This window comes from Atractosteus spatula, chromosome 10, assembly GCF_055471065.1.
Source record: "Atractosteus spatula isolate fAtrSpa1 chromosome 10, fAtrSpa1.hap1, whole genome shotgun sequence".
Lineage (NCBI taxonomy): Eukaryota > Metazoa > Chordata > Actinopteri > Semionotiformes > Lepisosteidae > Atractosteus > Atractosteus spatula.
The window spans coordinates 515841-543316 of record NC_142715.1 but is presented as its reverse complement, the minus strand read 5'-3'; the positions used below and the strand labels follow the sequence as shown (position 1 = coordinate 543316).

Below are 27476 nucleotides of genomic sequence, written 5' to 3'. Positions count from 1 at the left end.
TTTTCTGCTTTCAATAATCACCAAACCACAAACAAATATTATAATCAGTTACTGCAAGAAAGAACACATTGATTATTTTAACAATTATTATTATAATTTTAACTTCATAATACCTCCTGTCTATTTACAGTATATTTTACATTAGTGTTTCCTTCCTTGAAAAAGCAAATATTGCTTGTAAGAATGGTAGCTGCAACAACCTCGGTTTGAATCTGTGTTAGGACAGGAGTAGACTGAAGAGTCCCCCTGCAGTTTGCTTATATATTGGATTATATAAATGCAGAAATCGAAGCCTATCTAATTTTCCTTTCTGCTAAAGACATTTAAATGTTTGGGAAGCATTTTCCTGTCCTTTATGTTCTTGCTAAGCAGTTTCTCCATTTTCCTGCTATTGTGATTGTCAGCGAGTTCAACAAGACTGGAACAGTGCAAGACAGGGAAAAAAACCCTAGTTAGTGGGAGTGACAGTTGAACCCACACCTCCACTTAGAGACCAGGGCACATAAGCAACATGGAAAGACAAGACTCTTCAAGTCTAACATGTTAGACCACTCAGCCATCCTGACGAGTACTAGAGAGCAGTGTGCTGAATGCACCCGTTGCGTCCAATTTTCCGAAGCTTTAAGACGACTGACGCCCGGACGAACACGTGGCGTTTAGTGTGACATAGTCTTGAAGGCAGGCAATGTTTTGTTCCAAAAATGTTATTGTGTACTCATTTAAAAAACACCGTCTGTGCGTCCCTGTCAGTTTTTCAGGGCATCGAACGATACTTCTAACCTATATTAACAGCTCACCTGATCTATTTGTGATCACACCATGAAGTGGGGCTGTATCAAGTGCACGTTCCTTTTTACACTGAGATGATCATTTATAAATTGGGTGTGAAGAGAGACAAACATTGTCGATTTAAAAGCAGGGCAGATTTTTCTAGAACAGCAGAAGGATTGTGAAGCACTAGCAACAGCTCTTTTCTTCCAATTATAGAATTCCTACATTGCAAGACACTTAAAGACTTAGATAAATGAATGTCATGATAAGTTAAACAAGCATGTTACGACCCCAAGTGTCTAGGGGTAAAGGGATGTAACATTTAGGATAATTCTTTTGGAAGCAGTGGGGGTTTTGGTGAGGGACTAGGAAGCGTGATAACAAGGGTAAGGAACTAGAGTGGTGCCAAAGGAAAGAAAATAACAAACAAAATGGAGCTGGCTAGGACAGTGAGGGAAAGCTAATCTGACTACAAAAGAAAACCCGAAACACACGGTCTTCAGCGTCTTCAACACCCTAGCTAACCTGCACTGACTACCCAAAACCATACAAGACAAATGGCACTCACCTGTACTAACTAGTGTACTAATACAAAATCAACTAAGTGTGTAAGTGTACCCAACAACCTAAACTAACCTTATATACAAAAGTTCACACAAAAACACAAGTGAACCAGGAATACAAATAAGGGAAAACAAGAGTAATCAACAGGAGCAGGGTACAAAAGAACACAAAAGTTGAACATGTAACACTGGGGCAAGGTAATGGCAAAACAAGGATGAACACACAAACTAACGAAAATACAAAGAAACTAACAAAAAAAACAACAAAATAACAAAGCCGAAGCTATATGAAAATACACACACACAAAGCATAACAAACCAACAAACGAAGCCGAAGCAATAACCAGAAGCGAAGCAATAACCAGAAGCAAACGGGACCGAAGTCAAACGAAAGGCCTCTCCTTGCTGAAAACCTCCATGTTATATGCTGAATAAGATGTGTTCTGATTGGCTGAGAGCTAATTGATGATGACATCAACTGAAAGTGTGGTGTAATGGTGGGCCAATGGGGAAGGGAGAACAATCAAGGTGTGGACATAACAGAAAAAACACACACAGAACACACACTGGGACGTAACAAAGCACAAGCAGCGTTTGAATCTCTGACTTTTTGATTACAGGACAAACACCTTAACATTTGGCCACCTCACCTGCAATTCCACCCCCTTCCAATCAAGGCTAACGCGTTTTTAAAATAAAACTAAATATTTCTGTACAGATTGCAATGAGAAGAGGAACAGAACAAATATGATTATTACTTTTCAAATTAATTCTATTGAAACTGATTAAATTACATGGAGGCAACAACAACATAACTGTGATTCTTAACAAGAAGATATATAACAGCAGTGGGATTCCAACTCATGCCCTTGAAGAGACTGGAGCTTTAATCCAGCACCTCAGAGCACTCGGCCAGGTTACTCTGTACAGCGGCGTTTCTGCACTTGTAGGCTGACCTTGTGGTGTTATGATGTGTAAAAGCAACCCCACCTCCTTTTTCTGAGATGCTTCCTCTCTCTTAGTGAAATATTTACTACTTTGGTCCTTTGAAAATAGTTCCTCTGTGAAGCAGGCTTCAGACTCTCCTTATAGTGCCCTTGAGGTGATTTTATTTTGACAGGAAGACGCATTCCGAAATGTATCTCTCCTGTTTTAAAAAGTTTTTTATACAACGCACAAATAGTATTCTACAATGCTGTATTTTATTTACAAACAGTATTCTAATTGGAGACTGCAGATCTGTGCAGCAATCGTACTCGATTTGACTGTGATTCTGAAATAATTCTAGCAAAGATATTCAGGTTTCCTTGAACCTTTAATAAAAAACTACTTCCCTTCCAATCTCTGATGTCACTGTAAACTCGGACGTGATGTTCCGCAGATGTGTAGTGTGCCTTTCCTCTTGTCGTATTCAAGAGTACTCACTGTGTGAGCTCCTCACTGCGTGTCCTGTACTCTACTGTGATTTCATTTAGATTATCTACGTGGAGTGCAGTGACAAGATCGCCTTGAACATTTTCGGTTTGTGAAAGGAAAAACTAAAGAAAATACAAGTGATGAACATTTAAAATAACCACAGTACAGCTAGAAGAAGAAAGATAAGAGATGATTTATAATGACATTAACAATAGATTTAATGAAAGCACAAATGCCCAAACAAGGACTTGAACCCTGGACTTTCAGATTAAAAGTCTGATGCTTTACCAACTGAGCTAACCAGGCTCTGGAAGAACGAAGACACTGTCGGGATCCTCGCAAGTCACATGTCTCTTCTTATGCCGAAGCACAGTCATACTTGACCCATCAGGAATGACCACTGACAGACTTTATCCAGAAGCGACAGCACCACTACCAGTAGAATGAGAGAGAAATACAGCATGACATGGGGAGTCAAGGGGCTCCTACAATTCATCTTTCCTCACATTACTGATTTTTTCACTAACATTTTGACCATGTTACAATCAGATTTTTTCAATTTAATAAGATCTTTTAATCAACAACATTTAAGAAAGAAAACAAATGGAACATTTTTTGGAACAATAATTTAAAAAAAAAACTTTACATGCCTTGGTTGTATAAGTGTGCACACCCTTTATAATGGGGGTTGTAACTGTGCTGAAATTTAACCAATCACATTCCAGATCATGTACAAAGGTTATTTGCCTTCGCCAGACATCAATTGTATTGATTCTGATTAGTCCTAATTTATATCAGTTGATCTCATACAACCAACCGATCTGGGAGAACAAACATTCAAACTGGACAGCGGAACATGAAGAGAAATCCGTCTGTTGATTGTCAGCAAAGAATGTTGTTACAAATTATCCACCGAGCTGTTTTATGTATCTGGCCACCTCTTTCCTTCCTACTTTGCAGTGAGCACAATTCTTTCAGTTTCTTCTCTTGTATTTTCTTTGCTATTGTACTGTCCCTTTCCCCCATGTGGAGATGGATCCACAACCAAAACCCTGTTTTCACCCTGTGTTTCTGCAGCGTCAGTCTGTATGAGGAGAAAGTGTGACACAGCTCCAGTGGTGCAATGGGTCAGCGTGCGGTACTTATACAGCAGTGCACAGTGGAGTCATGCCGAGGTTGTGGGTTTGGACCCCTCCTAGAGGAGTGTGATCTGTGTCTTTAGCTACTGAAGGCAACTGATGAGTTTGGGTGCTCTTAGGTATTTGCTGGAGATCAGGTCTAAATTAACATGAATGAAACAAGTAAAGGTTTATTCTGTATCACACCCAAAGAAGGCTCCACTGCTTCCTTCTCGTTTCAGCATGGAATAAACCTTTACTCGTTCCTTTGCAGCCCATGCATGCTGACACGGCTTCTTACTTAAATTACCATCAGCTGTGGACCTCCAGCTGACCTGTGACAGATAGATGAGAGATATCTTCGTAAACGAGAGGAGCACGATGGAGTACCGGAAAACTTGAAAAAGCTCTCACAGTTAAATTCTGTGTTTTTGTTGTTCTCCAGATATGTTTTTAATGTTCTTTTTCTTTTTGTTCTGAAGTTGTTTCATTTGTTTGTTTTTTTATAGTTGTTAGACTACTACAGTGATTTACCTAGGTTCCTGGAAGACTTCTCGTTTTGTGGTAGTTGTGTTTTCGGGTTACATTTTTTTTTCTATTGACAGAACCCCACGCATTACTGTGGGACTAGTTAACTTTAGTCCTTACATTCTAACTGAAATTACATCAATAACTACTACTCTGTTTTTGTTTTGTTTTTAAAAATGGCATAAGTGATGTTTGTTTTTTTCTTTGGGCTGATTGGTATCTACAATGTGTCAGTTGCAACAAACTCGGCCACTGAAATTTGTCAGCAGCTCTGTACTAAACCTGTTCTCAATAGCAACAAACCTAAAATAACAGCTGCTGCCCATTAGATGTTACTGAAGCCTCCTCACAGGGTTTAAGCAACACAGTTGCGGATTAAGCGGAACAAGCAATCACATTAGAACAGTTGTGAATATAGTGGAAATAATATAGTGACTAAATAACAAGCTTATGCACCACTCGCTTGAAAATTATTGTTATATTTAACTTAAATTACTTTCCAGATACCACAACAATTCACTGTGAATTTTATCAATACGCGTCCTAAGAAAAGTGTAATTTATTAATAATTAACTTTAATGTTCATCTTTATTAGTAGTTGTATTACATGTACAGCCTTTAATATGCAATAGTGAATTTTCAGGTATCGTGGGGAGGGAAGAAAACTGAAATGAAGGAAATACATATTTAAAGGGGGTGTAAGTCTTAAATGTGTTCTGTCATATCTGGGCGTTTAAATAGATTTGTTGTATAATTTATTGTGATTTCACTCTATACTTGTGTTTCTCATGAGAAAGTAGTAACATTGGGGATTTGAGGGTACGAAAATACGTTGTACTGTACGGGCAAATGTAAGGTTATGTTAAAAAAACGTATTGTCACCTTTTTGAACGTGATTATTAGACACCTGTTGAATCTCAACCGGGGTTTCCTGAGAGATCATTCAGCAAGCGAGTCCTCCCTCTGGACTCCGCACTGAGTTGAAAGCTACATGAGCTCCTCACTGCTTGTCCTTTACTGTTACCTGTGCTCTCATCCACATTATCTCCGTGCAGCACAGAGCCAAGAACACCATGAACTTTGTGATGGAAAGTGCTAAAGAGCATGAAATATATTGAACATTTTTAACATTCATAGAACAATTTGAAAAACTGAGGGACAAAACACCATCTATTTCGCAGGTTCACAGTAGTTGCAAGAAAATCAGCTGCCTGAATAGGGACCCTGAGATGAAAAGTTTAATATTCTGCTGACTGGGCTATTCCCGCTTTCTTTCTGAAACAACGTTTTTCAAGAAATTCTTACAATTTGCGAAATTTGAAATACAATACTTGCTTAAAACCAACTTGTTGGAGTCTCTGTGGTACAATTGCTTAGTGCGGCCAGGTTGGGACTGAAATGAGAGTAAAGTGCTGGTTCAAGCACATCCAGGTGTGCCTTTCTCACTGTTTCAACATGAACATCATCTAGGGAAAAAAATGGCATGTAATGTTTTATAAATTATTGACCTTAATGATACATGGAGGGAATACAAATGCTTTGTATGTATTGAATTACAGCACGTAACAACTGAGTACCTGAGTCTAAATCACCGGGGATTTCCAATAATGACCAACATCAGCAACTTCCAGGAAAATAAGATTCACACATGGAGTTTTATCTTGGAATGGAGGGCAGAAGAATTAATTTATACTCCCGTTGCATCTTGAGCTAAACTATTTTAAAAATATGATGCAGATTTGTTCAAGACACTTGTTATCACTTGTAGAGAGTTTTCATGAAGACATATGTCGGCTACCTCTCCACTGTTGATTGACAGGACATTTGAAGAAACTGTTCTCATACAACCAACATACAAATTACACATCCGAGTGAACATGAAGGGAAATCTGTGTTGTGAATCACATAAAACTGTCACTACACATGATTGAGTCCACATGAGTGTGGCACCTTAGAGCACTCAGTCATCCTGATGAGCAGTGAAGGTTGGTGTGTTGAATGCACCCGATGCTTTATCGACTCAAAAGCAGGGCAGATTATACTAGAACAACAGGATTATTAACCACTACCGATAGTTCTTCGTCTTATTACAGAGATTTCTACATTGCAAGACAATTGACAACTTAGGTAAAGCAAAGTTATGATAAAACAAAACAGGCACGGAGAGGGCTCAAACCCTCAATCACCAGTTTATAAGGATAACATCTAGGATAACACTTTTTTTATATAAAAAAATAATCTTTGTGTACAAATTGCAATGAAAAGAGGAATAAAAAAAACATGATTATTATTGTTGTTCAAATTAATTCTATTGAAACTGATTAAATCGCACGGAGGCAACAACAACAAAACCGCGATTCTTAACAAGGAGATACAGATGCAGCCATTCAAAACAAGCTGCGGTATAACACTGTGGGCGTGTCGCAGTATACCGCATCATACCGTATGCAAATTAGATTATGTTAATAGTATCCAGAATCACCTTGTAAAACCGCCAGGTGGAGCTAATAAAGGTTAACCTCTCCTGTACAGCATTTGAGCTGTCACCAGAAAACGTTGGTTTCGAATCCTGATCACTGCTGAGGGACAATCTTTATTCAATTAAGAATTTAAGTTGTATACTCTTTAGACTTTTAAATTTAAACAGTGTATTACAGCATGTTAATCATTAAACATTAAAAGGCGGTATATTTTATAAAAGCAAGATTGTTCTGTTGGACAAAAGTACACAACCTACCACCTTTATCATAAATATTTTAATTATGCAGGAATATTTTATGCATCAAAGTCTTAACCGAAGATATTACTAATAGTATTAATAATGAATGACCTTGGGCAAGCTGTAAGCTCAAAGTATTACCCTGGTCCACATTCTTTGTAACCGTCTTTGTAAACGAAAAAAGTTTATTTTTTCATTGACAAAAAGTAACACCACAGCATTTAGTTGATCACGCATTTGTTTCCAATCATGCAAAGTAATTCTTGAGAATCTCCGATTCACCATACCTTTCACATGCTCATAAATGATATTAATTTAGGAACATAAACATATTACTGTATGTAAACTGTACTGTATATTGCTGGTCTTGGTAGTTTAAAGAAAAATACACACCAGTATTCCATTTCTCCCTAAACATTTTAAGCATCAAAGTCTTACATGCTGTTATTTGGGAAACGTTTTTACGTGCTCCTTCTGACCATATTAGGATTATATACTTTGTGAAAAGTGATAGTCTTTTAACCTTTTCTGTGAATTCGCTTGTTATCTAACAAATGCATACTGTTAGAATTTGATTAACAGGGAATATTATATGGAATTGCGTATCTAAACAAATTAATAACGATATAATTATATTCATGTACTGTCTGGCGGAATAAACTGAAGAGGTTAGTTCATGCGACACAGAATTATTAAGAATTATCACCTCTTTTTACACTTGAAAAGAAATGAGAACATTCTACTCAGTGGACGGTGCATTCTTATCTCAATCACCTGCTAATTCCTTTTACACCACTGGATGACAGGAGAATGTGACTGTACTGTATCCTTACAGAATGTGTGTTTCAATCAATACAGTAATTGATTAAAATCGCAATCGCGTGTTTAATTAAATGCCTTTTTGTATTCACAATCTGAAAATGAAAACTGCGGTAAAGTCACCTTGAATTAAAAAAAAACGATTTTGGCACGCCTGTCGCATTTTCACAAAACCTCCTAGAGTTGTGAGAACACTTGCTTTGTGTATAAAGTACAATGTGAATGTTTTCACAGCCTTCACTTTGTCGTTTTTATGCCATTTTTTTGACCACACACGAATATTCCTATGTCAGTATCTTCGCAATGGAATCAGTGCGAATTTTAATACTAATTAAATGACCGCGGGCACTTTCCACCCCCTCTACATCCTCAGAGTAGAACAGACTAACCTTCTAATGAAAGACGGTCCACCCCCCACGGACAGGAAAAGTGCCCACAGGCACTTAAACTTAATATGGTCAGTAACAGTAAACAGTAACATGGTCAGAAGGAGCATGTACAAACGTTTCCGAAATAATCACATGTAAGACTCTGATGCTTAAAATATTTAGGGAGAAAGTGGAATACTGGTGTGTATTTTTTCTTTAAACTACCAATACCAGCCATATACAGTCTGTAATGTAGGGATTTCTATATGTCTTTATTTAGTGGTTACATTAGTGACAAAGGCTAAACTGTTAGCTTCAGTAACGCGTATGCCATATGGCATACATGTTTGTTTGGGGTTTTGCTTGTTCACATATCTCCCCTTTTTATAAAACGACATGGTTGAAAACTGTTCCAGAGCCACTGTTGTTTCATCAGTGAAAAGTACATCATGAAATGCTTCTCCCTGTTCAATCCACTGGAAAAAAGAAAAGGAGCATAAAGTATCTGATGTTCATAAACGATATTCATTTAGGAACAGCATCAGAGATATGTTTTTAACTGCACTGCATCGGAGAGAATACCATAGTGTGTTTTTTTTACTCCCTGGTGGAAACTGGCTTCCATAAGAATCAGTATGGTTTAGAGATTAAATAAAACTTTACTCGGACCAAACAAATGTATATTTCTAAATATCACAACATGATTGAATTTAAGTCATTTTAATAACAATGAATAGTCACGTATGCGTTACAATATAAACATTTATATTGATTTAAATCGCATTTAAATCACATTTATTTCAAACCCATAAATAAAGCTGATACTGTTTAGACTTTTAATTATTTAAAACTGTATTACAGCAGCACAATGCACAATGCAACGGAAATCGCTATCTTTGTCTTCGGTGTAATAATGTTCACCTCTCTGTCCAGCAAATTAACAATAGTAATAATAATGAACTTTATTGTATATGGCGCCTTTAAAGGTGGCTCCTCAAAGTGCTTTACAGGTTAAAAACAATAACAACAATACTGTTAGGCTGGGCAAACGATTTTTTTTTAAAGAAATACAAAATGAGATATAATGATGTGTTCCGGCTTAGACATTAACGAAGAGCATAACACGTGGGCAGCGTAGTGGTCGGCTCTGGCTTTCCCATCTACTGTATACCGATAAACTGCAAGTACAACCCCCCTCTCTGCGGGAGTGCTGGCTGTGACGAATTAAACCGGTTTCACAGGTATTTTCAAAGTAGAAGGGGGCGAGATTTCCAGCGAAAGACACCTCATGTTAAAACCCAGTAAGTACAGTTCTTACTAGTAAAGAAAGCTAGGCTCCTCAATGAAATTGCTTTAACATGCTAATGTGTTGGTGTAACAGTCCGGGCGTGGCAAGCTTCTAATGTCAACCCGACTACGGCGAAAGGAACCCTTCTTTCATTGGAAGACAATGAACATATTCTAGCCCTAAATGAATTAATAGCAAACATGGTTTACATAAAATACATTTTTCCAAGAAAGTTTAGCCTTTGTCACTAATGAAACCACTAAATAAAGACATAAATATAGAAATCTTAAGATTTTTAAAATACATGACTTTGCTAAAATTTATTTAAAAATTAAAACGATTAGAAACGCCAGCGGAGAGAGAGAACAGGGGAGGGATGTTTGTTTTGCATAAGGGGCGGGGCTATGGAAATGAGGTCTATTTGGAAATGTGGAGTTACTTGTTCTGGCTGTTTGTGAATTATCATTGTTGAGTATGGAGTGTTGAGGTACTGATTTTGTGTAATGCTTTATGCTGAAAATTGAGGTGGATTTTGTTTATGATAAAGAGGATAAACTGGGATGGGAGGAGGGTTTGGTTTTGCATAAGGGGCGGGGTTATGATAATTGGATGAATTTGATATATTTGATTTTGTATTGTGGTTGTTATCTATGTTTTTGGTTGGTATTATGTTTATATGGTTGTTTTTGTTGGTTGGTCATTATTATGGTTATTAATAATACGATCTATAATTGAAATCTGACCCTAAATAAAAAGAAAAGGCATTTTCAGAGAGCAATTACGCTGTGTTTATGTAGAATAAGTGATTAGGTTTATGAGCAATCTAATTACTTATTCGTTTAAAACGCTATATAAAATAAAGTTTATTATTCATTTGCTGGACAGAGTGGTGAATATTATTTTGCATAAGACAAAAATAACGATTTACCTTAAAAGACATTTAATTAAACACGGGTTTGTGATTTAAATGAAAATGGGGGTGACGGGAACTCTTAATCTAAATAAAAATAAAAAAATAAAACAGGTTTCGATAGTTAATAACCACTTTTTTATGCACGAAACACGGGTGATTTTTCTTCCTCCTGATCAGTTTAGAAATCTGTGTACGCTGTAAGGTTTTTACTTCTTAATTAAACTTTTAAAATACACGTTTCGAATAGAAAGAAATCCTCTTCCTGGTACAGTATGTATAGCAGACCAGCACGTCTTTTTTCTCCAATCAGAGGGGTGTCAGATGGTGTCAGCCAATCACCATTCTGAAGCCCTACCGTAATCTCTGGTATAGGGAGACCCCAGAATTCTGTCCCATAGTTTAGATAGATGATTTTCGTGTTAAATAATTTTTTTAAATTAAAATTCATTCTATACAGCAATCGCAGATTTGGGTACCGTTTCATAAAACACTCATGCTTAAAATGTTTAGGGAGAAATGGAAGACTGGTGTGTATTTTTTCTTTAAACTACCAAGACCAGCCATACACAGTACAGTTTACATACAGTAATGTTTATGTTCCTAAATTAATATAGTTTATGACCTTCAGATGCGTTGTGCTCCTCTTCTTTTTATGCTCAGCTACTAAAATTTCCCTTTAGTGGTAAAATTCCATATAAATATTCAATACTAAGCGGATTAAAATGTGCACAGTAAAGAGATTAAATGATTAAGTCTTTTCACTACCAACCAGCCAATCACTTACCTCGGTGCCCTGCGGTGGCTTATGGGTAGTTTACCGTGCCGCGGGTTTGTACCGTGCATTTTGGCTGCATCTGTATTTGGCAGCAATGGGATTCCAACTCACGCCCCCATAGAGACAGAGCTTTAATTCAGCTCCTTAGAGCACTTGGCCGGGTTACCTTTGAGAGCAGCTTTTCAGCACTGTAGTCTGACTTTGTGGTGTTATGACACGTGGAAGTGACTGCACCTCCTTTTTCTATGATGGTTCCTCTCACTTGGTAAAATATTCACTCCTTTTGCCCTCTGAATATAGTTCTTCTGTGGAGCAGGCTTCAGACTCTGCTTATAGCACCCTTATAGTTATTTTATTTTTACAGGAAGACACATTCTGAAACATATCTCCTGTTTTAGAAAAGTTTGGAACAGCATATTTTACACAACGTACAAACAGTATTCTAATTGCAGACTGCAGATCTGTGCATCATCTTACTAGCAAAGGTATTCAGGTTTCCTTGAACCTTTAATAAAAACACGCCTTAGCTTCCAATTTCTGATGTCATTGTAAACTCAAACATGATGTTCAGCATATGTGCAGTGTTCCTTTCTTCTTGTCGTATTCAAGACTACTCACTGCATGAGCTCCTCACTGCGTGTACTTTTCTCGACTGTGATTTCATTTAGATGATCTACATGGAGTGCAGTAGAAAGATCACCTTGAACATTTTTGGTTTGTGAAAGGAAACGCTAAAGAAAATAAAAGTAATGAACATTTAAAATAACCACAGTACAGATTTATAATGACATTCACAATAGATTTAAAAAAGCACAACCTGCCAAACAGGGACTTGAGCCCCAGACCTTCAGATTAAAAGCCTGATGCTCTACCAATCAAGCTATTATTGATTACAATTACACACCTGAAGAAGGCTCCACTGCCAAAAACTGTGTTTTCTTCTTTTTTTTCAGCATGGAATAAACCTATTACTTGATCAATTGTATTGATTCTGATTAGTCCTATTTAATATCAGCTGATCTCATATAACCAACCAATCGGGGAGAACGAAGAGGTGAGGAGAGGTGGTTACACAGCTCCAGCGGCGCAATGGGTCAGCGTGCGGTACTTATACAGCAGTGCACAGTGGAGTCATGCCAAGGTTGTGAGCTTGAACCTCACCTGGAGCAGTGTGACCTACTGAAAGCAACTGATGAGTTTAGGTGGAGATCAGGTCTAAAAAGAAACAAGTAAAAGTTTATTCCATATCACATATTGTGTTTCCTTCTCATTTCAGCATTAAATAAACCTTTACTTGTTGCTTTGAAGCCCATGCACATTGACGCAGCTACCTACTTAAATTACCATCAGCTGTGATTACTGACAGTTGTTCTACTTTAAGTAATCAACAAAGAACACAGTGTGCTTCACTAGACTCCGGTCGCCACATGATTAAAAGCAAGCAAGTTTCTTTTCAAATTGACGTCAGCAGGGACTAGTGACCCCCCCCATTAGGCGTCCGCCTTGCTCAGGCGGTAGAGCATGTGATTCTTAATCTCAAGGTGGTGGGATCAAACCCCACATTGGGAGTTACAGGAAGCTTTCTAATCTTCAGGTAAGGTTGAGTGGTCAAACCAATTTAACCTCTTCTTATTGTCTGCGAGAGAAAGATTAAGCATCTGGATTTGGAATCTTCAGGGAAAGAAAAAAAATCCTAGAAGGCTTCAATTTGCTGGTGTCTTGGCCCCTCTAGTAGTGACCAGCAGTCTTTGATCACATAGTATATTTCTCACCGCTGCATCACACCTTCAATCTTCTCAACCGTTTGCAGCAGGTATGTGGCGAGATAAGCCTCTTGCATTCTTTGTTTCCACCTTCCCAGATATTCACTTTGATTGGCAGAGCCAATGTATGCACTTGTCAGTGTCGAGAGCAAAGAGTGTGTCGATGGGCAGTCTGGGAGACCTGCCAAACAAGAGATAAAAGGGAGAATATCCTGTCACTTCACACCTCGTGCAATTGTAAGCATAGATCAGTTTGTTGAGAGACTCTTTACAGTTCGATTTCTGCTTTTCTGTTGTCAACATTTGCAGCAATGTCCAATTAAACCTTTCCACCTGTCCTTTCTCTTGTGGGTGGTAGAGTGTGGTTCTTGATCCTGCTGTGCGACTATATTTCCTAAGTTGCATAAAGAGCTGGTTTTCAAATTCACCCCCTTGGTCGTGGTGAATTCGAGATGGAAGTCCAAACTTCATAGCAAAGTCATTGAAGAGACGGTCAGCGACAGTTTTTCCTGACTTAGAGGTTGTAGCATAAGCCTGAGCAAACCTTGTAAAATGGTCAACAATTACAAGAATGTATTTGTATCCACCTTTGCATTTGTCTACATGGAAAAAGTCAACTGAAACAAGTTCAAATGGCTGTGTTGGTACAAAGCTCTTAAGTGGTGTTCAATATCTTTCTGCATATAAGGCCAGAAAAAGGGATCTCTTATCGGGTTTGCTGTTCAGTCGACACCTTGGTGCCCCATTTCATCATGTAGCCCTTTCAGAACTATGCTCTTAAACTTCTCGGGCAACACCAAATGTGTTCTCTGAGTGGTTTTTCTACGAAGGATACCATCCTCATCCAATATCAGCTTATCCCATTCTCTGAAGAGGCACTTGGTTAAGAGACTTGCTGTCTGTAACTGTTGGAACAAAGGCTTTGATCCGAAACTGATGTAGTCAATAACCATATTTATGTTGCTGTCTTCTTTCTGAGCTTGCTGTATCTCTGATTTTGACAGTGGTGTAATGGATGTGTTCCCCAAAGTGAAATCTCCTGCTGCACACTGAACAGGTACTGTCATAGACCAAGGTATTTCCGAAGTCTGCTGTACTTCAATGGCTTGTACTGTTGCTCCCACAGAATTGGAAGATAACTCTTCTGTAAACTCTCTCATGGCTGTCTCTATGTCCACTGGCATCCTAGATAGGGAGTCAGCATCAACATTTTCTTTACCTGGGCGGTAGCAGATGGTGAAATGGAAGTCTGACAATTCAGCAACCCATCGGCACCCAGTGGGGTTAAGCTTCGCAGATGACAAAACATAGGTCAGGGGGTTATTGTCACTGAAGACTGTAAAAGTTGGAGCATAGTAAAGATAATCCCTACATTTTTCAGTGATCGCCCATTTTAAGGCGAGAAACTCCAGTTTTCCACTGTGAAGATGATAATTCTTCTCTGAAGCGGTCAACGTTCTCAAGCCGTAGGCTATCACTCGCAACTTACCATTTTGCTTTTGGTATAATACAGCTCCTAAACCTTGGTTAGAGGCGTCAGTGTGGAGAATGAATGGCTGAGAGAAATCAGGGAATCCCAATACAGGTGGCTGAACCAGACAATTTATTAACCTCTGTAGTACTTGTTGATGCCCCTCCGTCCAGGTGATGGGTTGATAGGAGGGCACACTGTCTCTGTTCTTGCATGTCTTCCTTCTGCGATCTCTACTGGGTTGACTTGTGTCACTGTCAGGTGTATGCTTCAACAGGTCATCATGACAGAGAACTGGGAATACGAGAGAAGTATTTAATATACTGCCGATAGTAGCTGAGTAGGCCCATAATCTTTCTTAACTTGCCAACAGTACCAGGTCTTTTCTCTTTCAGAGCGGTTACTGCTACCGTGTCTGCCGGGTCCATTCGGCTTCCCTCTGCAGATATAATTTTTCCCAAATAGCGAACTTCTGCTTTAAACAACTCACACTTGTGGGGTTTGAGCTTCACTCCATGAGTCTGCAGCCGCCGAAGCCCTTTTCTCAAAGTGTCAACATGCTCATCAAAGGTCTTTGTAAAGACAAGGATGTCATCTAGGTAAGGCACATACACTTTGTCTCGCAACCCTTCAAGGCATTCCTCCATGCAGCGTTGGAATGCTGCAGGTGCATTCATGCAAGCCCCAGGGAGTTATGAAAGCTGTCAGCGGCCTGCTGACTTTGGCCATAAAACCCTGGTGGTTGGCCTTTCCTTGATCAAGCAATGAGAACCAGGCATTACCTCCCAGGCTGTCCATAATGTCCTGCACTCTTGGGCTCGGTTGACGGTCAGGCAGTGTCTTTCTATTTAGGTTCCTATAGTCAACGCATAGCCGCAAGATACCATCTTTTTTTCTGACACACACTATTGGCGAGGTGTAAGGAAAAGTGGACTTCTCCATCCAACCCTGAGCTATTAAGTCATGCAAGTAATCTTTCATTTCTTGATACAATGGTTTTGGGACTGAGATGTAAGTGCGAGCAACAGGTTCACTGTCCTTTGAAGTTATGCTCAGCTGCAGGTTTGTGATACACCCAATGTCATCATCTGTTTTCGAAAATGCATGGCACTCTTCTTGTAGCATCTGTTTGACTATTTGTTGCTGGTGTATGTCTAGGTGGCTCACATCAACAGTAGGGTCCCATGCGTCATCAGTGTTGTTTTCTTCTCTACCTTCCCTGGTTTGAAGCTGTGCTACGCAGGCTGGCCTAGTGCCTTCTTGTGCAGTGACCAGGAACACAGACTTAACTGGCTGTACTGTCCCAAGAGTGGTTTTCCTTGCCAGAATGATGTCATGGTCTGTTCTGTTCTGCACATCTATAGTGGTGTAGGGACGGGTACCTCTCTTAGTCTTCCCTCAGTGATGGAATCTGTGCATGGCACTGGATCTGCATAATGGTACGCTTCGGAACGTTCAGGCTCGCTTTTGTCATCCTCACCCAGTACTCACAGGGATTCTCAGAAATAACCAGATGAATGAAAGCTTGAGTTTGATTTTTCTTGAGGCTTGGAAATGCCAACCTTACTACATTGTATAGGTGTCCCTTACTTCTATCGTAAGATCTTCCCTTGTCAGTCTGCTTTATAATGTGCTCAATAACGTTGAACCCGATAACTGGATGGGACAAAAAGGCTACCTTGTAGAACAAGAAGAATAATGACTAGTTCTCTTGCGTTATTACCAAGTGACGCCAACTTGAATGAAATCTCAACCCATCCCAGATATGGCATATTCATCCCATTAGCAGCCACCAGCTGGTGTCAAGTGTGTCAGGGGACTCCATTATGTCAGAAACATCTCTCAAAGAAATCTCAGACAGGTATTTATTTTTCCACTGCTCATCTATAATACATACTTGGGAACCTGTGTCCCATAATGCTTCGCTCTCGTGTCCTTGTAAATAGCACTTCACGAGGCACTGTCTGCCAACCAGTGAGGTCACAGAGGAATGCTGATTAACTCGACATTGAGCGACTGCAACTGTACTGGAAGGACCCAAGTCTGTTCGTAGCTGAGCTTTACAACTGTTCCGGTGCTCTTTCCAGTGATCTGTCTGGCATTCTTTGAGCAATAGTACACAACTTTACATCTGGAACATCTGGTAGTCGTTTTCTCTCTACTGCAGCTAGCATATTGGTTTGACACTTCTACAGCATTAGTTACTCCTTGTCCCGCGGGGGTAGCCTGCTCTCGTTTAAAGGAGCCTCTCTGTATGGTTTAGTTCCTCTGACCCTACAACCTGATGAAAAGTGTTCACTACTGCCACAGCTGTAACAGTTTGAACAAGGATCCACTGCCCTTGTCTGTTGACAATGGAAGCACTGTCTTGCTCGTACTGGGTGGGGCTGTCTTGGCAGGGCTAAATAATTCCGTGGTTCAGCATAGTGTGATGGTTGAACTGCATACTGTGGTGGTGGTGCGTACTACTGAGATGGCACCGTATATCGTTGCTGTCCGGCTGAGCGCTGCTGTATTTGAGTTTTTGCCAGGTATGGCTGCTCTACTGTGTATTGCTGTGGTTTCCCCGGGAAGTACAGTGGTGCCGGACACTGCTGGAGCTGTACTGAACAAGGCGGTGAGCATAAATACGACTACGATTGTATTTGTTGATGCAAACCTCTGTCAATTATGTGACCTTGCAGCTCTGTTTGCTGCTCTTGTTGCATACTCGGTCCCCTTTGCTACTCATATCTCTCTGTGTATGGACTCCACAACTGTTCCTGCATTGGCTGGTAACCAGGTTTTGGATATTGTGACTGCTGCTGGGCTGCTGCAATTGTATGTTTTTCACTTTACTTTAAACTATACAGCATTTTTGAGGCGCTGACCCAGACTGCTGTGTTGTAATAGTCTCTTTGATCTGTGCAATGTCTTCCCCAAGGTTTTTCAGTTGTGACCACATGTCTTGTTTTGTCTGTTTAATTTGGCATTTATGTTCTACTGGATGTTCATCTAATTGCGCTGAGTTAACAGTTAACAGTGACAGTACGATCAGGTCCATATCAATATCGCGAGACCACGTTAGTATTTCTTTAAAAATGTAACGTTCACTAGCAATATAAATGCGATTGCATTTTGGTTATTAATATAAAAAACACTAATAAATATAGAAAACCAGGAACAGTGAAATAAACTAAGGCTATTACTGAACATGAACTAAATTGCTAATCACTAAAACATTCACATTTAACATACCAAATACATGGCCTTTATGCTAACCACGAGGATTTGCGCTACAAACTTTGTTCTAATAACTCGATATAACTTAACAAATACACTCTAATAAGACCGGAAAATACTTTTGTCATAATAACAAATCATTGATAATGTTTCTGCAAATAATCGTGTTTCATACACTTTTTACCTGAAGAGGGAAATGATTTAATAATCAGTCACTCCACTCATTGTTTGCTCATCAGTGGCTTTTAGTGTGAATGAGGAAAGGCAACGGGAGCTCCCTCTCACTGTTTCACAGACATAAGTAGAAAATTATCGGTTAAAACTGTAGACTCTACAGGTAGATAACAGATAAAAAGATTGAACAAAATAACATCCCAGTGAAAACTATACGAAATAACAGTGTCCATTACAACCCATTACATGAACGCGGTATGCATTTTACTTTTAAGTGTACCTATTTTAACAGCTGTTTAACTTTTAATAAACACAGTATCACGTATTCCATTATCCACAAGCAATGTCTGTTACTTTCAATCAGGTTAGAATGCATTTTTTTTTACTTATCGTACTTTTGAGCACATGTTCTGTGGTATTGTGTGCTGTACTGTTCTTTCTCGCCTCACCAGGGTTATGAGGTGGAAGGCAGAAGGTTATTAAGTTGTTTGACTTCTTTTCTTGACTTAGCATTGCTAAACAACATTGGTATGAATTCCGTTTCCATATTCTCATAACCTAACAACACTTCTACTGCCATTTATTTAGCAGCAGCCATGTCACCCTGCAACTCACAACTGGCAACCCACTGAAGCTCAGCAGGTGTGAGTCTGGCCAGTACCTGGATGGGAGACCTCCTGGGGGAAAACTAAGGTTGCTGCTGGAAGAGGTGTTAGTGGGACCAGCAGGGGGTGCTCACCCTGCAGTCCATGTGGGTCCTAATGCCCCAGGATAGTGACGGGGACACTATACTGTAAACAGGCGCCGTCCTTCAGATGAAATGTAAAACCGAGGTCCTGACTCTCTGTGGTCATTAAAAATCCCAGGGCCTTTCTTGAAAAAGAGTAGGGGTGTAACCCTGGTGTCCTGGCCAAATTTCCCATTGGCCCTTACCAATCATGGCCTCCTAATAATCCCCATCTATGAATTGGTGTCCTTGCACTTCTCCCCACAGATAGCTGAGTGAGTGTGGGGTGAGTGTTCTGGTGCACTAGGGCTGCTGTTGCATCATCCAGGTGGATGTTGCACATTGGTGGTGGTGGAGGGGAGTCCCCATTACCTGTAAAGCACTTTGAATGGAGTGTCCAGAAAGTGTAAGCAATTATTATTATTCTGCTTTATTTCAATCTTAATACAAAACTTTTGTTTTCATGTTCCCTTTACCATCTTTTCTTTAGTCCTTATAATAGTCTTCCTTAAGTGGTCTAGAACCGACCCTGTTTTATCTGGACTAGATACCATCTCCAGATCTATCAGTGCTGCCAGCACACTTACAAGTACCCTTGTGAAGCAGTCAGTGAATATGAGTCTGGTGTTAGCATACAGGGCCAACTCCTCGCTTAACACTCAGCTCAGCAGTCACTGGTGATTAAACTGCTAGCACAACTGGTCTATACTCATATTATTAATAATATAATCTTAATAATATCATTAACCTTAGCTTCCTTAGGGGTGCCCACCCGGACTCAGAGGGAATCTTGCTGGCACAATATCGTCTCTCAGCTCACCTTGTTCTGTTTAGGGACTTTGCCTCGCCCCAGGGGGAATGTGCCCTGGTTTAGAGACCTGCCCCGAGCTCAGAGGAAAAACGTCTTGTCTTGGTTTCGAAATCAAGCTCAGAGGAATCGAGTCTTGTCTCGGTTTAGGGATTTTGCCCTGAATCTCACAGAGACGTGTCCTTACTCTTTTCCCTATAAATGATTCTTTATATTCTCCGTTTCCGGTCCTTCCCTTACGGCAACCTAATATACTCACCCTGTGTGCCGTCTGGGAATTACCGGAGACCTGGAGAATCCTGTCGACTATGCCAACTATTGTGAGAAATTCTTCATCAGAGGAGCAGGACACAGTCTTGTACAGATTCAGTTTTATTGAGCTCAATAAGTCCAACAAACGCACACCGGGTCTGCTCCACAGAACAGACAAACTGCAAGGGTTTCCCAGCTCTTATATATACAATCAAAAGACAGTTTCACAATCTGGGTGCTTGTCCTGTTATTTGATATGTAATTACTTCTTGTACTACTCTGTCCTACTCTGTCTTGCTCTAGGTTCTGTCCTTTGATATGCAGAAGACATTGGTCTGGTTTATCCTGTTTGTGGGTGTTGTTCCTGTCTTTTATTATGTAGCATTAAGCCACTGGGGCTGCTAAAGCAGGTCAGCTTTATGGCATCTTAGTTTAACTTTTGTTTGAGGCTTGATTAACAGACCCCATCAACACCTCTCACAGTGTGCTTAAGTGGTGATACTGTGATGCTGGATAAGTGAGATATATACGTCCCACTTCAGTTACAATGGACTTCACGGGGCTCTTAGGAAGGTTCAAAGCTTTGCCAATCTTTTTATAACCTTCTCCAGCTTTTCTCCTCCTAACAACTTTATCTCAAAGCTCCACAGGCAGCTCCTTGGTCCTCATGACAGCAGGACTGATCTGATCTGCTGTTTTAGTTGTGAGACCTCACAGTTAGTGATATTTATTGTGCAATTTATCGAGCAAGTGAACACCAGTGAATTTGAAAGGAACACAGGTGTACCTTGTTAACATAATTTAGTTTGACCTCTCAAGATAATTGACCCAAATTAGGTTGTTAAAACAAAGGGAGTGAATACTTATCAATTAAGTAATTTTCCATTTTTATTTAATAGATGACTTCAGAACTATATTTAATTTCATTTTAACATTATAAACAATGGGGCATGAATACTTTCTGAAGGCACTGTATATGTTGCTTGTCTTGTTTAAAAAATAGTTGCATTGAAAAAAGAACATAAAAACATGGAATTACTATTATGGAATTATTACTAATGGTGCCAAAATAGATTTTCTTATTAAAAGAGATTCATACAATATCTTGTTCTTTATTATTTACCCTTTATTGTATAAATATTTCTTGTATTTGATATATATCCTCTCTGGGGAAAATACACTTTAGATTGTGCAAGAAAGACTTTGAGCTTTTGTTTGTAGAATTTAATCAGATGTGTGACTTTTTTTTCCTTAAGAGTGACAGTTAAGGATCTTAATCTGTTTTATACACATTCTGTGTATAACATGGTAAGTTAAAAGCTATTACACAATTACAAGCCTATCCAATGAGAACAGTCTTAATTGTAAAATTAAACAAGACTAAAATTAACATTCCAAGACTATAAGGAATTAAATTCAATTGACAATGAAATTTATTCAGTTTAGACCTAATTCATTTTAAAATTGAATAAAACTAAAAACATTTTATTATACACATAAATTAAACTCTGTGACAAGAGCTATTTCTATTTTAGTCAACCGTAAATAATAGTATAGTCATAATTTAATTGACCAGACGAACTAAAAAGTGGGTGAGTACAAAGTGACTGTGACTAATAGATATTTTAGGAACAAGTAAAGGTTTGTTCCATGCTGAAAAGAGAAGAAAATAAACGTTTCGGCTGTGGAGCCTTCTTCGGATGTCACATGCCTACTTGCACTAAAAGACATTTTAGTTGACTGATAACTGACCTGGTGACTAGATTGGTGTTTTTAAGTCACCTGACTGGAAAAAAAAACATTCTAACTGCAGCGGAATGGTCTCTCTTCTGTGTGAATGCGCTGGTGCTTTTAAAGTCATGTGATTGAATAAAACTCTTCCCACACTGACTGCAGCTGAATGGTTACTCTCCTATGTGAATGTGCTGGTGTGATTGCAAGTGGCTTATCTGACTAAAACTATTCCCTCGCTGACTTCAGCTGAACGGTCTCTCTCCTGTGTGAATGCGCTGGTGGGATTTTAAGTCACCTGACCGACTAAATCTCCTCCCACACTGACTGCACCTGACTGGTTTCTCTCCTCTGTGAATGTGCTGGTGCCTTTTTATATCATGTGATTTACTAAAACTCTTTCCACACTGACTGCAGCTGAATGGTCTCTCTCCTGTGTGAATGTGCTGATGTCGTTTTAAGAGCTGCAAGTAACTAAAACTCTTCCCACACTGACTGCAGCTGAATGGTCTCTCTCCTGTGTGAATGCGCTGGTGGGTTTTTAAGTCACCTGACCGAATAAAACTCTTCCCACACTGACAACAGCTGAATGGTCTCTCTCCTGTGTGAATGCGCTGGTGCCTTTTTAAGTCACCTGACCAACTAAAACTCTTCCCACACTGACTGCAGCTGAATGGTCTCTCTCCTGTGTGAATGCGCTGGTGGCTTTTTAAGTCACCTGACCGAATAAAACTTTTCCCACACTGACTGCAGCTGAATGGTCTCTCTCCTGTGTGAATGTGCTGGTGGGCTATTAAGCTACTTGAATGACTAAAACTCTTCCCACACTGACTGCAGCTGAATGGTCTCTCTCCTGTGTGAAGGTGCTGGTAGGGTTGTGAAATTCTAGACTGACAGAAACGCTGCTCCTCCCTGTGCCATAATGGCAGTTTGTCCACTCCATCTGAGCAAGGCCTTGAGTGATTCTTCCTCATCCTCTGATCGTGCTGGGGTCTCTTATTCTGCAAATGCTCCATGGAATGGCCTTGCTCTATGTGCTGAAACTGAGCTGTGTTTTCTCCACCGTGACCTTCAGTGTGCTGCTCAGCAGTGTGAATCATCTGGGGCTCCTTCTCCAGCTCTCTGAAACTAAAACCGTCCAGTTCATTCAGTTGTTCCTCTCTTTGCCCAAGAACAGACATACTCTCCAGTTCATTAAAACTTTCAACAAGTTTCTCAGTAACCAGATTATTAAACCTGTGTGTAAAGTCATCAGATACTAAGGGATCATATGGTTGTTTGAGACTCTGCAATGACAGTCTCTCCACTTGAACAGAACAAGGCCTAATTATCAAGCCCTGTAGGAGCTGCTGTTGCTCCTCCCTGTACTGACTCTCCTCTCGGTGCTGTATCTCAGTACTGTTCTCTTCACCAGGGACATCAGTCTGCTGCTCTGCAGGGTCAATCAACTGGGGACCCATGTCCTGCTCTGTAAGATTAAACTCACCCAGTTCTTCTTTGTGCTCTTGTACAGAGATACAGCCCAGTTCATTACAACCTTGTGTAGTATTGTTTGTGTCCAGATTATTAATCTTCTCTGTAAAATCATCACATACTAAGAGTCCAGGTGTCTCACTCTCAGACTTCATCTTCATCATGGGCACAGAGTCCAGAACCTCAACAATCTGTCTGCTCTCTGTGTGCTGCTCACTGAGAGTCTTTTTCCCTTCTGGAGCAGTGAGCTCTGTCTCCTGCATCAGACTGGAGCCCCACTCCTCCACACTGTGCTTCTGTTCAAGAGGAGCCCTTTCCCCAGCCTCAGAGAGAGCACGGGCCTCTGAGCCTGTAAACACAGAACAAGACAAAATCTTTATAATAATAATAAAAAACTTTATTTTATATAGCGCCTTTAAAGGTGGCTTCTGAAAGCATTTTACAGAATGCCAACACAAAATAAGCACGATGAGAACACATAGTTAGAGGAGACAGTAGATGGTGGTACTAAATACAGTAGGAGCAGAGGGGTAAAGAACAGTTCAATGAAGGGTCTTCTAAGAAGAAGGTTTTGAGTCTGGATTTGAAGGGGTTTAGAGAAGGTGACTCTGTGATATCCTTGGGGAGAGAGTTCCAGAGCTTGGGGGCATAACAGGAGAAGGCCATGTCACCCATTGATTGTAGACAGACTGGGGGACAGATAGGAGAACACAATTAGAAGAGCGAAAGTTGTGACGTGGGGAGTAGGGTGATAAACCAGACAGGTACTGAGACATGCAACTTGACAGGAAGCCAGTGCAAGGACTCCAGGATAGGAGTAATGTGAACACTTCTAGACCTGGTCAGGATTCTGGCTGCCGAATTTTGGACATACTGAAGTTTGTTCAATGTGGAGAGAGTAGAGCATTACAGTAGTCGATTCAAGATTAGACAACACTTTTCAGCCACAGTTAGTGATAACACAGGGCGTAGTGGAGCAATATTTTTGCTGCACATAGGGGTCAAACGTCAAATATCATCCCTAAGTTTTTCAATATAGACTGAAGCTCAAGTATAAGATTATCTACAGATAGAGTTACAGCATTGGTTTTACAAAGTTGATGGGTGGTGCCAATAAGCATGGCTTCAGTCTTGTCACAGTTAAGATGAAGGACATTTTGAGTCATCCAAGATTTTATATGGGAGATGCAACTAAATAGAATAGAGACAGACACATCAGCGTCAGGTTTGGTATGGATGTATATTTGAGTATCATCAGCATAGCAGTGACAGCTGAGGCCATGTGATCTAAACAGCTTTAAACTACACACACGCGTACTAGTACACTGACGATCAATCTGGGTTGTTTAAACATAGCAGAATAAGTGGGTATAAGGGGGTGTTCTGATTTAGCTTTGTGAGAAACCTAACTACCATGTAAAAAGTAAGTCTACTATAATAATATCACAATCACATTACATTTACATTAACAGTGCACTGAGAGAGAGAGGGGTTAATACAGACAGATTGACTGGACAATACAGTACATTAACACTGCACTGAGAGAGAGGGATGAATACAGACTGACTGGACACTACAGAACATCAACACTGCAATCAGAGAAAGGGGTTACATTACATCACATTACATTTACATTAACAGTGCACTGAGAGAGAGAGGGGTTAATACAGACAGATTGACTGGACAATACAGAGCATTAACACTATACTGAGAGAGAGGGGTTAATACAGACACTGACTGGACACTAGAGCACATTAACAATGGACTGAGAGAGAGAGGTGGGTTAACAGACAAATTGACTGCACACTACAGTACATTAACACTACACTGAGACAGAGGGGTAAATACAGACACTGACTGGACATAACAGTACATTAACACTGCACTGAGAGAGAGGTGTTAATAGATACATACTGACTGGACACTGCAGCATATTAGCACTGCACTGAAAGGGGTTAATACTGACTGCTGACTGGACACTCCAGTACATTAACACTACACTAAGACAGAGGCATTTATACAGACCATACATTAACAGTGCTCAGAGAGGGGGGGGGGGTAAATGCAGACAGACTGACTGGACACTACAGTACATTAACATTGTACTGAGAGAGAGGTTAATACAGACACTTTCTGGACACTACAATGCATTAACACTGCACTGAGAGAGACAGGTGTTAATACAGACACACTGACTGGACAGTCCAGTATATTAACACTGCACTGAGAGAGACAGGGGTTAATACAGACACACTGACTGGACACTCCAGTATATTAACACTGCACTGAGAGAGAGGGGTGAATACAAACAGACTGACTGGACACTACAGTACATTAACACTGCACTGAGAGTGGGGTTAACACAGACACACTGATTGGACACTGCAGCACATTAACACTGCACTGAGAGAGAGGGGTGAATACAGACAGACTGACTGGACACTACAGTACATTAACACTACAATGAGTGAGACGTTAATACAGACACTTTCTGGACACTACAATGCATTAACACTGCACTGAGAGAGACAGGTGTTAATACAGACACACTGACTGGACAGTCCAGTATATTAACACTGCATTGAGAAAGAGAGGGATTAATACATACACACTGACTGAACACTACAGTACATTAACACTGCTGAGAGAGGGGTTCATACAGACACTGACTGGACACTACAGGACATAAAAACTGCACTGAGAGAGAGGGGTGAATACAGAAACATTGACTGGACACTACAGCACATTAACACTGCGCTAAGAGAGAGGGGTGAACACAGACTGACTGGACACTACCGTGCATTAACACTATACTGAAAGAGAGGGGTTAATACAGACACTGACTGTACACTACAGCACATAAACAATGCATTGAGAGAGAGAGGTGGGTTAACAGACAAACTGCTTGCACACTACAGTACATTAACACTACACTAAGACAGAGGGGTAAATACAGACAGTGATTGGGCATAACAGTACATTATAACTGCACTGAGAGAGAGGTGTTAATAGAGACATGCTGACTGAACACTACAGTACATTAACACTGTACTGAGAGAGGGGCTAATACAGACACTGACTGGACACTCCGGTATATTAACACTGCACTGAGAGAGAGAGAGGTTGATTCACACACACTTACTGCACAGTACAGTACATAAACAATTCACTTAGAGAGAGAGGTTAATACAGACACACTGGATTAATATTCTAGACGAGTTAATACAGACACAGACCGTGGAGGACGGTAATACTTAAACCAATTGAAATAATTTTTATATACACAATCATTAGTATACATATAAAATCTAGACCAATACAACGTAAATACAATATTTATAAATGTTGTTTCCTAATGACGTTGGATTACAAATTGATTCAGTGGAACAATTGTTGAATGTGAACGAGGTGTTTTCAGCACCGTAACCGGACAAAACAGTTCAGTTTCCAGTAAAGAATCTCGTTGCTACATCACACAAGTCTTTCCCACTTCACTCTGCATCTCTCCACTATATTCGCACCAGTGAGGAAAGTTTTTTGATGACAGTTTGATAGTTTGTTAGATAACGAGAATGTTTACTCTTGCGAGATGTTTTCTTCAAAATAAAGTTTGTTATTTAAAAAATCTCACCAGTGAGGAAGTTATAGACACTGGTTTTAAACACACATACTGACTTCATACAAGTCACCACACTGACCTGAGAGCTGCAGTTCCGTGACCATTTCTTCTTTTATTTCTGCAGTGACTTCATAGGGAAGCGTGTGTCCAACACGATCTGTCTGTCCCTGATCTCCTCCTGCTCCCGTCTCCTTCTCCCACAACTGCAATCTCCACTTCAGGCTCTCGTTTTCCTTCTTCAGCTGCGCCATTTCACTCCCGACACTGTCCTCCACACACTGTGTGATTTTAATCACGGCCCGTCTCACCAGGATCTGGGAGACGCTGCGGAGTTTGTCTTGAAACTCGTTCTCAGAGTCAGAAATTCTGTTTCCAAAAACTTCTGACACTTCATACACGATCGATTTGAGCAAAACCTGCATGAAAGAGTCAAGCTCGGTTTGCAGATTTAACAAGCACTCCGCCATCCTTCTTCAGAGTCGGTCAGAAACAAAGGCTGACTTCCGAAGTTTAAACAGAACAGCTTCTTTATTTTTATTCTTCACAGACTCTGTTGTCAGGGCTGTGCTCTGTTCAAGCATAAACACAGCCGACGAGACGTTGCGTATTCAGAACCTGAAGTTATTTAAAAAAACAACAACTTTCTTTAAAGAAAATGATTCACTCACCCACACGTGGGTGAAATACATGCAGGGTCGCGCAGTATAATGACGTCATTCGTTAGCGCGGCGGAGACTTCAAGACAATCGAAAAGCGGAGCTGAGAAAGAGGAGTTTCTTCAGCCGGATATAAACTTCACTGCACTTCCTAGCGCCACCTAGTCAAGAGGAGTGAATCACCTGCGACCTTCGCCGTTCGTAACGGAACAGATTTATTTTTTTGCCCTTCCACAACCCTCCTCCCCAACGAAAATGTCTCAAGTGGATTTTTGTTCTACATCTCCCTATGCAGGTTTTTG

The 27476-nt window shown here is 40.1% G+C and overlaps 1 protein-coding gene across 1 annotated transcript; it reads right to left on the bottom strand.

Moving 5' to 3' along the window:
• Positions 1-21494: 21494 nt before the first annotated feature.
• LOC148824407 (uncharacterized) lies at positions 21495-26985 on the bottom strand. The gene is made up of 2 exons (XM_088926446.1): positions 26598-26985; positions 21495-23248 (listed from the first exon to the last, which is right to left on the bottom strand). Exons 1-2 carry the CDS (start codon positions 26983-26985, stop codon positions 21672-21674), a joined length of 1965 nt encoding a protein of 654 aa, XP_088782572.1. The 3' UTR covers positions 21495-21671.
• Positions 26986-27476: the final 491 nt, after the last annotated feature.